We start from the raw sequence: 15,546 nt of genomic DNA, 5'->3' as shown, positions 1-15,546 counted from the left end.
TACCAGACATTAACCAAGAATAATTCATCGGCTTCTAACTATATTGGTATTAGCCCTGGCTCATTATTAGCACTCTAACCTCTGAATCATAAGTATCAATGTTCAAGTCCCATGCCAGGACATGGGCACAAAAAGCAAGGCCGATACTCCAGTGTACTCCGGTACAGGCTTGGAGGGCTGAAGGGTCTGTTCCTGTGCTGTATTGCTCTTTGTAATTTTGAGGGAGCGATACACAGATGGCAGGTTTGTATTTCTGATGAGAAAAGAAACCATCCGCCTGCTCGGGTTGACATAAAAGATCCCTTAGCACTATTTTGAAGAAGAGCAAGGCGTTATCCCTGGCTAATATTTATCCCTCAACCACCTTCAGAAAACAGGCTACTGATTGTGTGCGTGGATGCGTGCAAATTGGCTGCCATGTTCCGACATTACAATGATCGCCACATTTCAAAAGTACTTCATTGGCTGTAAAGCACTTTTGGATGCCTTGTGGCCATAAAAAGCACAAAATAAATCTTTCTTTCTGAGTAGTGCTGGGATACAGGGCAAAACTGTGCTTCCTACACAGTGCGTCTATTTTCGACAGAGTTTCTGAAGCTTTCCAATTAGAACCCAATCTATTTCTTCACAATTTCATGTATCTATGTTGAACACTAGTTTTAGGGGTTCTCTCCCCCCCCCCCCCCCCCCCCTCCCCAGTGTCATAGGTCATCAGGTTCCCCCTTCAGATTTTTTATACTCCATGCAAAATGGGCACCCACAGGCAATAATAATAATAATCTTTATTAGTGTCTCAAGTAGGCTTACATTAACACTGCAATGAAGTTACTGTGAAAATCCCCTAGTCGCCACAGTATGGCACCTGTTCGGGTGCACTGGGAGAATTCAGAATGTCCAATTCACCGAACAAAATAAGGCCCATATGCATAATTCCTGATTAAATCGGAATCATGGGGAGAAAAGAGGAACTTTATCACACACAAAGTGATAACATTTGACAGTGAGCTTAATTTCCAGTAATTCCCAGTTACAAGAAGAACTGGAGGTCAGGAAGCAGGATAAATATACATTCTAAAAGTGTGCATAAATGTTCAAATGAATACTTTTCTATTGCCTGTTAAGCTCAAAATACATTCCCAAGTTATACATATTATGTGAGCTTTGCTCCATGGCAGGATTTCCACTGGGTTCACTGTTGATGGTAAAATTATGAGTGCATTTACTACAGACATGCCTGCGATTTCATTACAGCTAGTGAACAGCAAATCTGCCGCCTGCGAAGGAGTTTACGTCGGATTCCTGCAGCAGAAACAACTGCTGCAGTGGTTACATTAGAGCTTGCCTTTCAATTATATATTTCAAAGTAGAAGCCGCAACACAAACCAGAGAGTAAATGTGACCGGCTGTGCTGAACCCCCACTGCTGATGTGGACTTTGTCTCATTCTGTGCAGAGAAAAACAAAAGCAAGAGATCTGTGTTATGTAAAGGGTATAAACGTCATCTTACAAGGCTGCAGTAGTACCGTGATTATAAAACAGGTATAGCAAAGTACAGATCAGCTAAAGGGCAGGATTGCAAATACACCTTGAATGAAACAGAATACAATGAGGAAATATTTAGATTGAGCGGCAAAACAAACCGGCAGTAACGCATTAGGGGCTGCCCACCAAGTGTCTGCCTGACGTTCAGCTCTACTGACAGTAATGGAACAGAATATCAAGCAGGGAATATAGACAGCACATATGATACCACCACTTATTACTCCATTGCCTGGCAAATTTGTATCCCAATAAATTGAGTCATTTGTGGGTCGGAAACAATCATGTAGGTTGCAGACTATTGAAAAAAGGTATCAACCAAAGGTTTCCTGCAAACTCTCAACCACTCCTAATAATTCTTTCTCTCTGCTATTTTAACAAGTGTACACATATATTTTAACCCAAATAATCGGGTTGGTAACACTTTCAGAAAAATGTTTGACAGGATTTGTTGGGAGCATGTTAAACATTTGTTCAACAGTAATTCCTGATGCATAACCTTAAACGTACTGGATTGAAATCACACTGTGTGATAATCAGAAAACATGAAGAGAAATGGAAGGGAAATCTTCTCTCGTCTCTCCTTTTCTACCAGCCCAATGTGCTCAACGGCAATAATGACTGTGGGCTAACACCAGATTAATTGACCCAACCTCTTTTCCCCAGTCTGGGAATGTTCTGCAGTTAGACACGGGAACAGAACCATAACACCATTATTACAATTTTTGAAAAGGATAAGGCTATGCACTCAGTTCACAGTCCGTCTTTCACGGCAGTTAGTGTTTGGAAATGAACCTCCATGAGCTTCACACCATTACTGGCTGTCTCTCCGTCTGATTTCCCAGACTCGCGCCTCAGCATCTCGCCACTAACAAGGAGGGAGCTGCTTTTAAACAGTCCCTCACCACTCTCTCCAGTCAACACATAAGCATGGCAGTGAGTAGACCTGCTCCTCAATTTGCCGGTGCCGACCTGGCAAGGCTTCTCAAGATCACCAGCTGATGGGGCCGGGCCATCCGGAGGCATCCCCCTCCACTACCCAAGAGACCACCTCAAGAAGAGCTCCGAGGAGACCACCATCAATGCGCCACATCGAACACCCAGGCCTGGATTCTTCGCCCCACCGGCACGATTCTCTGTTGCGCCGGCTGGTCAATGTGGTTTCCCATGTGGGGCAACCCCACGCCATCGGGAAACCCCCCAGGCGCCAGCAAAATGGAGAATCCCGCAGCCCCCCCACCCTCCTCCCCACCATCCACCAGCACAGAGACACACGACTCGGTGGGTGGCATTAATGGACAGGCGTCTGGGGCACAAACTGGTGAGCACCACACAGTTGCTGATGCACATCAAGTGAAGGCAGGAACATCCAAGGTAGTCAGCAGTCGGAGATCTGCTGTATCCTAGGACACTGCTGAGTCCCAGTCAGATGGAGAGACTCTGGACGAGGTTATCTCAGAGCTGATGCAGTTGCTAGGACACAGCCGTGAGATTCAGGAGGGGATTTCAGCGATATTCCAGTGAGTGCCTAACCGATTGGAGGAGTCCGAAAGGCTATGGGCGCAGGAGATGATGCCGACAATGCATGGGACTAAGGTCTACACTGGCGACCGCAGTGGAAAGCCTGAAGCATGAGGTCAGCATCTTGAGTGGTGGTGTCCAAGGCATGGCTGATTAATGGGAGGCGGTAGTAAGGATGGGAATGGCATGGGGAAGAGGAGAATGGGGGGATGGGAAAGGGGGGGAAGGAGGGGAATGCAGGGGGATGGGATGAGCTGATGGACAAAGCCTCGTCCTGTGAGAAGCAGGTGAGGATGATGGCCTCCCTGGTACTCCAGGCATTCCAGAGCCTTGCGGCCGCCTGTCCTCCACTCTCCAAGTCCTCCTGCGCTCCTCCCCAGGCTCATCCACTATCCTCTCCTGGTCCAGCTCCTCCTCCTCAGACGAGGCCACATGCCCCTCCGCCTCTTCCTCCCCCTCCAGCAGCATGTCAGCCCGCTGCTGTGCCAGGTTGTGGGGGGCACAGCAGACTATCACAAAGTGGGAGAGCTTCTGAGGGACGCAGTGCACCATCAGAGCGTTCCAGGCATCGGAACCACATTTTCAGCAGACTATTGCACCCGTCAATGAAAGCAGATGGCTCCTCCTCGGTCTTCGGCCTCAACACTGGCATCATTAGCCAGGACCTCAGCGGATACCCCTTATCCCCAACAGCAAACCCATCATCTTGAGGTGGTCCTCGAAGATGTCGGGGATCTCTGAGTGTTCCAGGATGGAGCTGTCATGCACGCTCCCTGGGAAACTTGCACATGCGTGCATGATTCAGAGGTGGTGGTCACACATGAGTTGCACATTCATGGAGTGGAACGCCTTCCTGTTAATAAACTCACCGGGGCACTGATGCCCCAGTGAGTGCAAAACAACATGCGTGTCTTCAATTGCCCCCTGGACATGGAGCATTCCGGCGATGGTGGAGAATCCTGCAGTCCAGGCATCGTAGTTCTCTTGGTCCAGCTCAAAGTTGATGTATTCTGATGCCCAGGCATAGAGGGCAACTGTGACCTCATGGATGCACTTGTGGGTTGCAGCTTGTGATATGCCGCACAAGACCCCGCTCGAGCCATGGAATGAACTGGTTGCATGAAGGTTCAGGGCAGCGGTGACCTTCAGAGCCACCGGGAGCGGGTGTCCTCCTCCTTCAGGGGGTTCCAACATGGCACAGGTTCAACAGTGTCTCTTTCTTGAGATGGAGTCTCCTGCGGCACATGCTGTCAATCATCTCCTCGAAAGACCAATGACGCCTGTATCACGTGGGCCATCGCTGGCGCCCCCATTCTAGTTTCCACCACAGCCCGATCAACAGCCAGGTCTTCAGGGTTTGCAGCGACCCCCTGTACATGGTATGCCACCTACAGCCGCCATCATCGTTGCTGTCTTCTGCAGTGTCTGGCTGCCTGGGCTGCCACGAGCACCGCGAGGGCAATCTCTGCGGGACAGACATCAACATCCATTTTGGTCTTTTTCTGGAATTGGAGAAGGAGATAGACCAACAGTCAGGTAGGACTTCCACCCAGAGACCCTCAAATCCCCCAAGCCTCCCCACCCTTTTGTGTCCCGCCTTTTCTCACAGTGCCATCCACCAAGCCAGTTGTGCCGGAAAACATGGTCTGCACACTCACCCCGGGCCACATCATGAGCCCCTAGACCCCAGACCCCTGCCAGAAACATTAGGGAGACCATTCTCAGGTGCCCTCCCTTGGTCCCCATACTCACCCTTTGGCTGCGAGCATACCGCCGTGCTGAAGCCCAGCTATTGTGCTTGACTGTTGGCAACTGCCTCTATGGTACTGACGTTCTAGAGTTCAGACAAAGTGTTCAGGCTTCAAGGTTTGAGTGAAATGCAATGCAACAATCATTGTCTGAGTCATGGAACGTGCACCCATGAGAAGCCACTTGAGAATACTCTGTTTATTAAACGGTCAACAGTAAAAAAGATTTGAATATCAGCTACAAAACATTCCACATATCACACTATCCATTAAACAACAAGGAAATGTCACATAAGTTCCATAATGGTACCAATACAAAGCTATATCAGCTCATTTTCACACAAAAAACAAATACCTGTTATCACCCCTTGCAGGTTCTTCAGCAAAAATGGAGGATAAGCCTGAAAATGTGTTGTTATGTCCAGAATGTTGTTATAGAAATGATCTGTCCTTCGGCTAGCCAGGGGAAACGAGCTACGTTATCAACAGCTCAAAAACTTCTTATGAAAGGAGACAAGGACGTACCCACAACCGCCACGACAGACACTACTGGAAGACCTACTGGACACAAGTATCCTAGAGAAAGGGAACTGTAGCGACATGTATGACCGACTGGTACAAAGGGCCGACACCGTACTGGACGCAACAAGAAAGAAATGGGAGGAGGACCTGGGGATTGAGATAGGGTGGGGACTCTGGAGCGAAGCACTGCATAGGGTCAACTCCACCTCCTCGTGCGCAAGGCTCAGCCTGACGCAACTAAAAGTGGTACATAGAGCCCACTTAACAAGAACCCATATGAGTAGGTTCTTCCCGGAGGTGGAGGACAGATGTGAACGGTGCCAAAGAGGCCCGGCCAACCACGCCCACATGTTCTGGTCTTGCCCCAGACTTGTGGAGTACTGGACAGCCTTCTTCGAGGCTATGTCCAAAGTGGTGAGGGTGGAGCCATGCCAGATAGTGGCGGTCTTCGGGGTTTCAGACCAGCCAGATTTATTCCTGGGGAGGAGGGCGGACGCCCTTGCATTTGCCTCCCTGATCGCCTGTCGTAGAATCCTGTTTGGCTGGCGGTCAGCAGTACCATCCAGAGCTGCAGACTGGCTGTCCGACCTCTCGGAATCTCTCCAAATGGAGAAAATCAAATTCGCCATCCGAGGGTCAGATGACAGCTTCCACAGAACGTGGGAGCCATTCATGCAACTATTCCGGGAGCTGTTTGTGGCCAATGAACAAGAGGAAGAATAGCCGGGTGGCCAAGAATCAGGGGAAAATGGTCGGGAGTCGGAGGTAGGTAGCCGGGGCATGGAGGGGAGAGATGGACTGGGAGGGGAGGGGGGGGAGGGGGGGACGGCTAAACCTGAGGAGGGAGGGGTGAACCACAGGAGGGGGGGGGAAGACAGCTAAACCTGGGGAGAGGGAGGCGAAACGTGGAGGGGGGGGGGGGGGGAGAGGAGGGACGGCGGGGGACAGGGAAGCGGGAGCCGGAGGGAGGACACGGGATGCCAAAACGTGCATGACATCTCCAGGAGCGGGGAACGAGGAAACTGGAAATGGAGGACGGGAGGAGCGGCAGAAGCGGTGGCGAGCGTGGGACGGCAGCGAGACCCGTCCGGGAAGGGCGGTCGACAGCAACACACAGCACAGCCAAATATCGCACGCTGTGATTTTCTCCCCGGCACCCAAAGGTGTGCTTGCCCCCCCCCCCACCCAGTCGCCTACTTATGTGGTGTGGGTAATTTTGCCAGATGTACAGAGATGCCGCTGTCGAGCTGGTGCACAATACCCCACCAGTTATTCCATTGCATATGTTATTGTATTTTTTTTAATGTTGGGGTGTGTCCTTCTCCTCTAAATGTGTGTATATATATATGTGTTTCTTATTCTGTGTACATAACGGTAATTATACCTTGTTCAAAAAAACCCAATAAAAACATTTATTAAAAAAGAGAAATGATCTGTCCATCAATGCATTATTTGTTCCATCTATCAGTGCCATTCTCCGTCCAGGAACCACAGCTGTTCAGGCCCTCCCCCATGGCCTAAACTCACCGGAACCAAATCTTGGCATCCGCGTATTCCACTGACACTGAAGGCGCTGTTGAATATCCTTGACTTCCAGGGTGTTTAACTCACGGTGATGTGCTAGTTGCATGCAGCACTCACCACACCAACAGCAAAAGCACCAGAAATCTGCAAAGGCATTTCTTCAACTGCATCATCACATGGTCCATTTGGATCAATGTCGCGCACCAGTACGATAGCGACTTCTTACTTCAAACCGGATTGCCTTCTGGGCTCATATGTACCCCTGAGACCAGTGTTCCAGTCCCAGGTTTCTTCAAAAAATTGTCCTTCTTTACGTTGATAGAAAAGGAAGGAAACAGCATTTGCAGCCACCAGCAGGGGCACGCAGCAAACACAACCTACAGCTGTGAAGTCCTCTCACAACTAACAAGGCCAATTCCTTATTAGCAAGAGCCTTCAGCTGTGAAGCTTGAGGCTGCTCACAGTCAAAGGGAGTTAAAGTGAGCGTCAGCATATAACCAAGAACAGGGCTCTGCCCTGGAAGTTCACTTCCCCACTCCAGCCCAGGGCGACCCCTGACCTGGAACACTTCAGCCCCCGACCAAGCCCAACCCCTGATACGTCTTCCACCACCTACCGCCCCATCCCCAAAGCACTGGAGTTGCGCCTGCCGTAAATCTCGATTTTTCCCGCTGTTTAACCGGCACACCCAAATCTGCGTCGGACGCAATGCAGTGGTCAAATCGCACCGCAGGTGCTTACAAGAGCAATTCCAGTGCTCTTTAGCTGCATGCCCGAAAATGGATATGGCTACTCACCTCATCAGTTCCACTCACCAGCTATTGCGCCAGCTTACATTTAAAAAAGGAGTACTAAACGACGCCCCTACTAGTTCTCACTATGGAGTTGGTTAATTCCTGGGAAAATGTTACACTCAACCTTCAATCTCATTAATGAGATGGAAATTATGCAAATTGGAGTTAATGATATGCTCGCCATATTTGGGCATGGTCGGAATTTACCATCGGGAGCGGGCCGGTTAGATAGCAAACTAATTTGCGCCTGGCGGAAATCTCGATTTTTCCCACTATTTAACCAGCACACCCAAATCTGCGCCGGACGCAATGCAGTAGTCAAATCGCGCCGCAGGTGGTTTACAAATGAGGGAACCAGCACGAGGCATCAGACGCAAAAGGGTTAAAGTAAATTCCTACAGCTCTAAACCAGGTGATGCATGCATTCGGTGTAAACAGATGTTAACCCAATGGTGTCAAACTGATATTGCCTCAGAACCAAAAGGGCAGCATTGAGGATAGCACAATTGCTTCACAGCTCCAGGGTCCCAGGATCAATTCCGGCTTGGGTCACTGTCTGTGCGGAGTCTGCACATCCTCCCTGTGTGTGCTTGGGTTTCCTCCGGGTGCTCTGGTTTCCTCCCACAGTCCAAAGATGTGCACATTAGGTGGATTGGCCATGCTAAATTGCCCTTAGTGTTGGGTGGGGTTACTGGGTTATGGGGATAGGGTGGAGGTGTGGACCTTGGGTAGGGTGCTCTTTCCAAGAGCTGGTGCAGATTCGATGGGCCGAATGGCCTCCTTCTGCACTGTAAATTCTATGTCTATGTTAATGAATATAACGGCTAGTAATAGTAACTAATGGCTATTCACAGGGTGGGGGTGACGTTCCTTGGTTCACTATTTTAATAGAGTTGTTAACCTGATGACATCTCCAATAAAACGACAGATAAAAAAGAAAGTCATACAACACTATTAAATGTTTGTTTACCATAATCGCCAACATTAATTCTTCCCTCCAGTCAACATATTATTATAATTTTAAATGTAAAATACATTTAAATACAATTATCCTGAATTCAACATGTTAGGAATCATTTTGTTACACTGAAGTCATAAATTGGAGGTGGCTCAGAGCAGCTTTACTGAATTGATACCTGCAATGAGCTGATTGTCTTATGAGGAAAGGTTGGAGAGGCTGAGCTTATTTCTACTGGATTTAGAAGAGTGAGAGGTGACTTGATTAAAGTGTACAAGATCCTGATCGGTCTTGACAAACTGGATACAGAAAGATTGTTTCTTCTTGTGGGAGAATCTAGGGGGCACTGTTGTAAAATTAGGGACTGCTCTTTTAGGATAAAATTGCGGATTTTCGTTTCTCTCAGACACTTATGCGGCTTTGGAACTCTGTCTCACGGCAGTGGAAGCAGGGTCACTCAATATTTGTTAAGGTGGCGGTAGATAGATTCTTGTTCGGTGAGCAAATCAAAGGTTCTCGGGGACAGATAGGAATGTGGAACTTGAAACACAAATCATATGTTCGTAAAATGCTGGTTAATTGCATTCTTCAAATAAAAAATATGGATTTTGGCATATGGTATAATGGGCATAATTTAGCAGGCCTCGTCACTCCCAACTTGGTGCGGGACGAGACTGTTGAATCACATCAGTTGCCTCTCACGGGTTTTATGATGCTTGAAACGCATCATTTACCAAAATCTCGTGAGATGTCGCAATCTAGATTTCGCCCTCATCAGGCATGATCCAGGGGCGAAATTCTCAGAACCCTCATAGGGTCGGAGAATCGCCCTGGGCCGCCGAAAATGCCGCCCCGCGCCGTGGCAGAAATTCTCCGGCACCCGGGAATTGGCGGGAGCGGGAATCGCGCCGCATTGAGCGGCGAGCCCCCTGCGGCGATTCTCCGGCCCGCAATGGGCCGAAGTCCCGCCGCGGGGAGGCCAATCCCGCCGCCGTGGTTTGAACCACCTCTGGTGGCGGCGGGATCAGCGACGCGAGTGGGCCCCCGGTGCGTGGCGATCGGACCCCGGGGGGTGCCCCCCACGGTGGCCAGGCCCGCGATCGGGGCCCACCGATTGGCGGGCAGGCCAGTGCCGTGGGGGCACTCTTTATCGTCCGCCGCCGCCACGGCCTCCACCATGGTGGAGACGGAAGAGAATCCCCCAGCGCGCATGCGCCGGTGGTGACGTCAGCGGTAGGTGACGCACCAGCGCATGCGCGAACCGCGAAGGCCTTTTGGCCAGCCCCGGCACCAGCGGGCGGACATCAAAGGCCGTTGTGCCGGTTTTGGCGCCAGTCGGCATGGTGCCAACCGCTCCGGCGCGGGCCTAGCCCCTCAATGTGAGGGCTTGGCCCCCAAAGGTGCGGAGAATTCTGCATATTTGGGGAGGCCCGACGCCGGAGTGGTTGGCGCCACTCCGCTACGCCGGGACCCCCCGCCCCGTCAGGTAGGGGAGAATCCCGCCCCAGATCTGCATATTTAAATGATTCATTAGGCCCATTTAAATATGTATTTTCCGGATTCTCCCGATGCCCGGAACCTAACAACCATGCCTGGAAGAGCTCGCCAGGATACTGTTTAGTGCCGGTTTCCACAAACATAGACCAGTCCTAATGGCATCTGGAGGGGGGGTCTCCAAGACAAGTAGAAACGCCCAGGTGGTCGAGGACAGGGCAGGATGGCACCCTGGCACTCTCCCTGGCATCTGGGCACCTTGTCACTTCCAGCTTGGCACCCTGGCAGTACCACCCTGTCACGCTGGCATTACCCAGACTGGCAGGAGAACATAGAGAGGATGGCAGTGCCAGTGTACCTAGGTGCCAGGTTGGCACTGCCAGGGATCAGGCCTGGAAAGCCTTACCAGGCAGTGAGGGACATTTCCCGGTGGCTTCCCAGAGGTTGGGGGAAGGGGGGCAAATGAGTGGAGGGAACTGAATGTGGGGGAAGCCAGGCAAATGGGCTCCCAGCAGGAAAGGACTCAAGTGCGAGCTCAGCAGAGAGGAACTCCCCAAGGCTAAAAAATGGCAAAGTGCCGTTGAAGGGCAGCACGGTAGCATTGTGGATAGCACAATCGCTTCACAGCTCCAGGGTCACAGGTTCGATTCCGGCTTGGGTCACTGTCTGTGCGGAGTCTGCACATCCTCCCCGTGTGTGCGTGGGTTTCCTCCGGGTGCTCCGGTTTCCTCCCACAGACCAAAGATGTGCAAGTTAGGTGGATTGGACATGATAAATTGCCCTTAGTGTCCAAAATTGCCCTTAGTGTTGGGTGGGGTTACTGGGTTATCGGGATAGGGTGGAGGTGTTAACATTGGGTAGGGTGCTCTGTCCAAGAGCCGGTGCAGACTTGATGGGCTGAATGGCCTACTTCTGCATTGTAAATTCTATGAACTATCTATGAATGCCGGGGTGTTTCCCTGCGATGCAGCTGCAGAGAAATACCATGCTAAACATGCCCAAAACCGGACATAGATTTATTTCCATTGAATCGTGTCCATTTTACATATTTAAACTGTATCACAAACTGATATCATGATTTCACTAGTGAATAAACACATACCTTTTCTCTACGACTAACTCAAATCCTTCCAAATTAAGACTACCCTCGCTCTTCAACTGGATTTGTTGATCACCAACAGCAAGGCACAGCTGTGGGACAGCACGACATATGATCATTCCAGCCTTTGCATCCATTCCACAAAGAGAATGAGGCGAGTAAGAGAAAAGAAGCAGGAGATATGGTGAGGTCATTATATCTGAAAGGGTTTGGAGATTACTTTCTCATAAAATGAAACACCCTGCGCATCTTAAGGCTGCTTGTAATCAGTGACCTCCCATACAACTCTGGTGGAATTTCTGAGTTTACTTTTAGCCTCCTTTTACCAATGATACAGCATTTGGAGGTATGGCTGACAGTAATGATTATGTCAATCAACTGCAATAGGATTTAGATAGGCAAGGAGAATGGACAGGCAAATGGCAGATTAAATTTAATATAGAGGTGTAAGGTGATACATTTTGGCAAAAGGGAGAGGAAGAGACAATATAGAATTTATAGTATAGTTCTATAGAGTATGCAGGAAAAAAATGGCCTGGGTGTTCATGTGCATAGATCTTCAAAGTGGCAACACACATTGGGCTAAGTTTTGATCTTTGAGGTCTGAAATGTATAATGGGGCATGGCATTTAAACTTGGCAGAGAGCCCAGAAATCCATTAGACTGTTGAAACAGCTGAGCCCCAGGGAAAACATTGCTTGATTGACAGTTCTGGCTCCTTGATCTCTTCTGTCATTTGCAAAATTTTTCAGTTTATGCTATTGATACTTTAGGATCAGAATGCTTAATATTTCTATTGATTTGCAGTAAAAAAAAAGTATTTTTTTTCAGGAAGTGTAATTCTATCAATGAATCAGTGATTTTTATTTACGCATACTATGGTCACTGTAGGGTTCATTGGTTTTACATTGTATCTTGTGGGTGAATGGAACTGGAGGTGCCATTCCTTGGCATGCGAGCATGAGGAGGACCTTTTAAACTTATCTTTAAAAAAGTCCCCTCACACAGACTATGGTTCATGACACCTTTGAGGTGCCATTAACCATGACTTTTTGAAAACGTGACCTGACCCATGAAAATTGCAGAGGATCAGAGCTAACCAGTTTGGGAGTGTAGGATGTGGGCTCACAATTCAAACAAGTCTGTACCCTTAATAGACTCTACTGAAAACCAGGAACTTCAGAAGCATCACTGAGATCAGCCAGTTCCATGAAAATCAATGGACATTTGACTGGGCCGCTAAACCTCCCACGATGGGGGCCGCCATAATGGGGCTGAAAAATCCAGGCCCAGGGATGGGGTCGGGAACCAGTAATCAAGTTCCATTGCCATTTTCACCCCTCCATAGATTCTTCCCAACTCCATGAAAATCTAACCCATTGAGAGAGTGACTTGTAAAGAACATGGGATCTTTGTCTCCATAAATTGAACTACTGAGTTACAAAGGCAACAAAGTTAAGCTGAATCATTATAAAGGTCTGGTTAGACCACAGGTAGAATATTCCAGTTCTGGTGACCACAATTTAGTATGGATGCAAAGGCTCTTGAGAGGGTGCTGAGGAGATTTACTAGAATGACCACAGGGATGAGGGAATTTAGCTACAAGGTTAGGCTGAAGAAGCTGGAGTTATTCTCCAACATGGGAGATTTAATAGAGGAGTTCATGATTATGATGGGTTTAGATAAGATAAACAAAAATCTGTTCCCATTAGTTGAAATTACAAGAACTAAGGGATACAGGTTTGAGGTTTTGGGCCAGAGATGTAGGGAAAATATGTAGAAGAACATTTTTTCACACTGGGTGGTAATTACCTGGAACATACTGCCGAGGAGAATGGCAGAAGTGGAGAATGGTGATTCTCCAAAAGATGGTGAATAATTTCAAAAGGAAATTGGATGGCTAATTGAGGTAAATAAACTTGAGGAGCTACGGAGATAGAGCAGAGGAAATCGATTGACTGGTTTTCTCTACAGAGCACCGGAACTGTACCCACGAACTAGTGGCCTCCTTCTGTGCCATTACAAGGAGCAGTTGAGGACTCTGTGTCTGTACTCGATGGAGTTTAGAAGGATGAGGGAGGATCTCATTGAAACTTACAGAATACTGTGAGGCCTATATAGAGTGGATGTGGAGAAGGTGTTTCCACTGGTAGGAGAGACTAGAACCCAAGAGCACAGCCTCAAACTGAAGAGGATCCTTTAAAACTGAAATGAGGAGGAAGTTCATCAGCGAGAGGGTGGTGAATCTGTGGAACTCATTGCCGCAAAAGACGGTGGAAGCCAAGCCACTTAGTGTCTTTAATACAGAGATAAGTAGGTTCTTGATTAATAAGGGGGTCAGGGGTTACGGGCAGAAGGCAGGAGTATCAAACATATCAACCATGATCGAATGGTGGAGCAGACTCGATGGGCCAAATGTCCTAATTCTGCTCCAATACACTATGGTCTTACGGTTTAACTCTATTACTCTCTGTCTTAAAGTTGTTCTTATCCTCTTTGGTACAATGGAATGAGTGGAGGTCAACAGAGAAATCCAGAATGTTCTTCACAAGAAGCTGATGAGGCCGGGAGGCAAAGTAAAACTTTAAACTTGAGATTGATAGATTTTGTTAAGCAACATGTACAAAAACCAAGGAAAAGATGGAGTTAAGATACAGATCTGCCATGATCCAACTTAATAGGAGAATAAATCCAAGGGTTGAATGACCTATTTCTGTTCAAATTACTTGATAACTGTACCTTACATTTGCACAGGAGCCACAACACAAAGGACCACCAGATTACAAAAGAAAACAAGGTTTCCAGCTCATTGAGGAGGGAGCAATATTTTGTTGGTTCTTGGGGTCTGTAAGCAGGTGTACAAACCATTGAGAGAAGATACATTAACAACCCAGGTGATGTATATTTGTTCCTGGAGAGTAGATGCTGAAAGTAAAACAGTTCCACTCTCCTTATGTTGTATAGTTCTACATATAATGGGACATATTTTATCATATTTGGTACAAACATTGACTGCATTTGCACCAAATTCCTGTCTGTTTTATTGCAGCTGTTAACCCAATTGAAAAATATACCCCAATACTTGAGGGTGGCACAGTGGTTAGCACTGCTGCCTCACAGTGCCAGGAACCCGGATTCAATTACAGCCTTGGGCAACTGTCTGCATGGAGTTTGCACGTTCTCCCGATGGATTTCCTCCGGTTTCCTCACACAGTCCAAATATGTACAGGATAGGTGATTGGCCATGCTAAGTTGACCCTAAATTTTATTTTCATAATGCTTTCCTCATCAAATTATTTCTCATAGAGCCAAAGATGTTTACAACACAGAATTAGGGAACATGGCCTTTTGCTGGAGTAATTGAAAAATAAATCTCGCTGTCCCATTCTCCCTATAGGTGCATATCTTCCTCAATTTAGTTGGGTATTCTTTTTCGTTCACCGTTCTCTTTACTCTCCATTAGCAATTTAAAACTGATTCATGTGCAATGTATTTTCCCCTTCGAGGATATTTTTGTCAATATTATGCAAAGTTACAGCCTTTTTAAATCTAGATCTCAAAAATATGGCATAGTATTAGCGTAGTATTAGTACCTTTGCAAAAACCCACATATAAGAGAAAGACCACTTTGGCACTCTTTCTGATGTCCTGTTTTTCCTTTGGTCCTTTTTCATGGAAGCGGCTTTCTCACTCCTGTTTTCAATTGTAATCGAAGGGTATATGACCAGCTGGGGATCTTTCTATTTGCAAAGCATAAACAGACAAGGGGTTGGCATTTTTGTTTTTAATGTTCTCATCCTATTTTTACTGGCTGCCACCTCCATCGCTCCAGCTAAATCTTTGGCTCTCGTTTTGATTCTTTTCTAACTTTAATTTAAAATGGCACTTATCATCCAGAGTGACGATAAACACACCGCAAAGCAGTGTTGTTTATAGCACAGAAGACGCCAAACAGCAGGTCAAAGCACAAACCGTTGCAGCTTTACAATCAGACAAATTGCTGGAGCCGGCAGCTTGGAGCTACACGGCAGTACAGACTAATTATAAGCTTATTTTTGGAGAGAGAAAAGAAACATACTGAAACACTTGTTAAATAGGAAAAACAGGGGAGTTAAATCTAGTTGACATGGGGTAACACAATGCATAATTGTATCAGCAGGCAGTTTGTTATTGTCAGTGATACTTAAAAGGGCATATCCTCGAACACATTTAGCCATTAACCCTTCAAAGGTCCAAGTTCTCATCCCTGCTTTATATTTGCAACGTAGTATTTGCCAATTAAATTACCAATTATGTCTGAAAATCTCTTTGGTTATGGAAAGCTTGTTGTAACTCCTGCCTCTTTGC

The 15,546-nt window shown here is 47.6% G+C and overlaps 1 protein-coding gene across 1 annotated transcript in view; it reads right to left on the bottom strand.

Moving 5' to 3' along the window:
* LOC119971775 (doublecortin domain-containing protein 1-like) overlaps window positions 1-15,546 on the bottom strand; it is a 695,221-nt gene that overhangs the window by 320,518 nt on the left and 359,157 nt on the right. Inside the window, exons 15-17 of the mRNA XM_038807879.1 lie at window positions 14,793-14,939; window positions 11,203-11,324; window positions 1,384-1,444 (exon numbers count right to left, since the gene is read on the bottom strand). Coding sequence (XP_038663807.1) covers window positions 1,384-1,444; window positions 11,203-11,324; window positions 14,793-14,939 — 330 coding nt within the window. The remainder of the gene's footprint in view (window positions 1-1,383; window positions 1,445-11,202; window positions 11,325-14,792; window positions 14,940-15,546) is intronic.

This window comes from Scyliorhinus canicula, chromosome 9, assembly GCF_902713615.1.
Source record: "Scyliorhinus canicula chromosome 9, sScyCan1.1, whole genome shotgun sequence".
NCBI classification, from domain to species: domain Eukaryota; kingdom Metazoa; phylum Chordata; class Chondrichthyes; order Carcharhiniformes; family Scyliorhinidae; genus Scyliorhinus; species Scyliorhinus canicula.
This window is presented reverse-complemented; position numbering and strand designations above follow the sequence as displayed.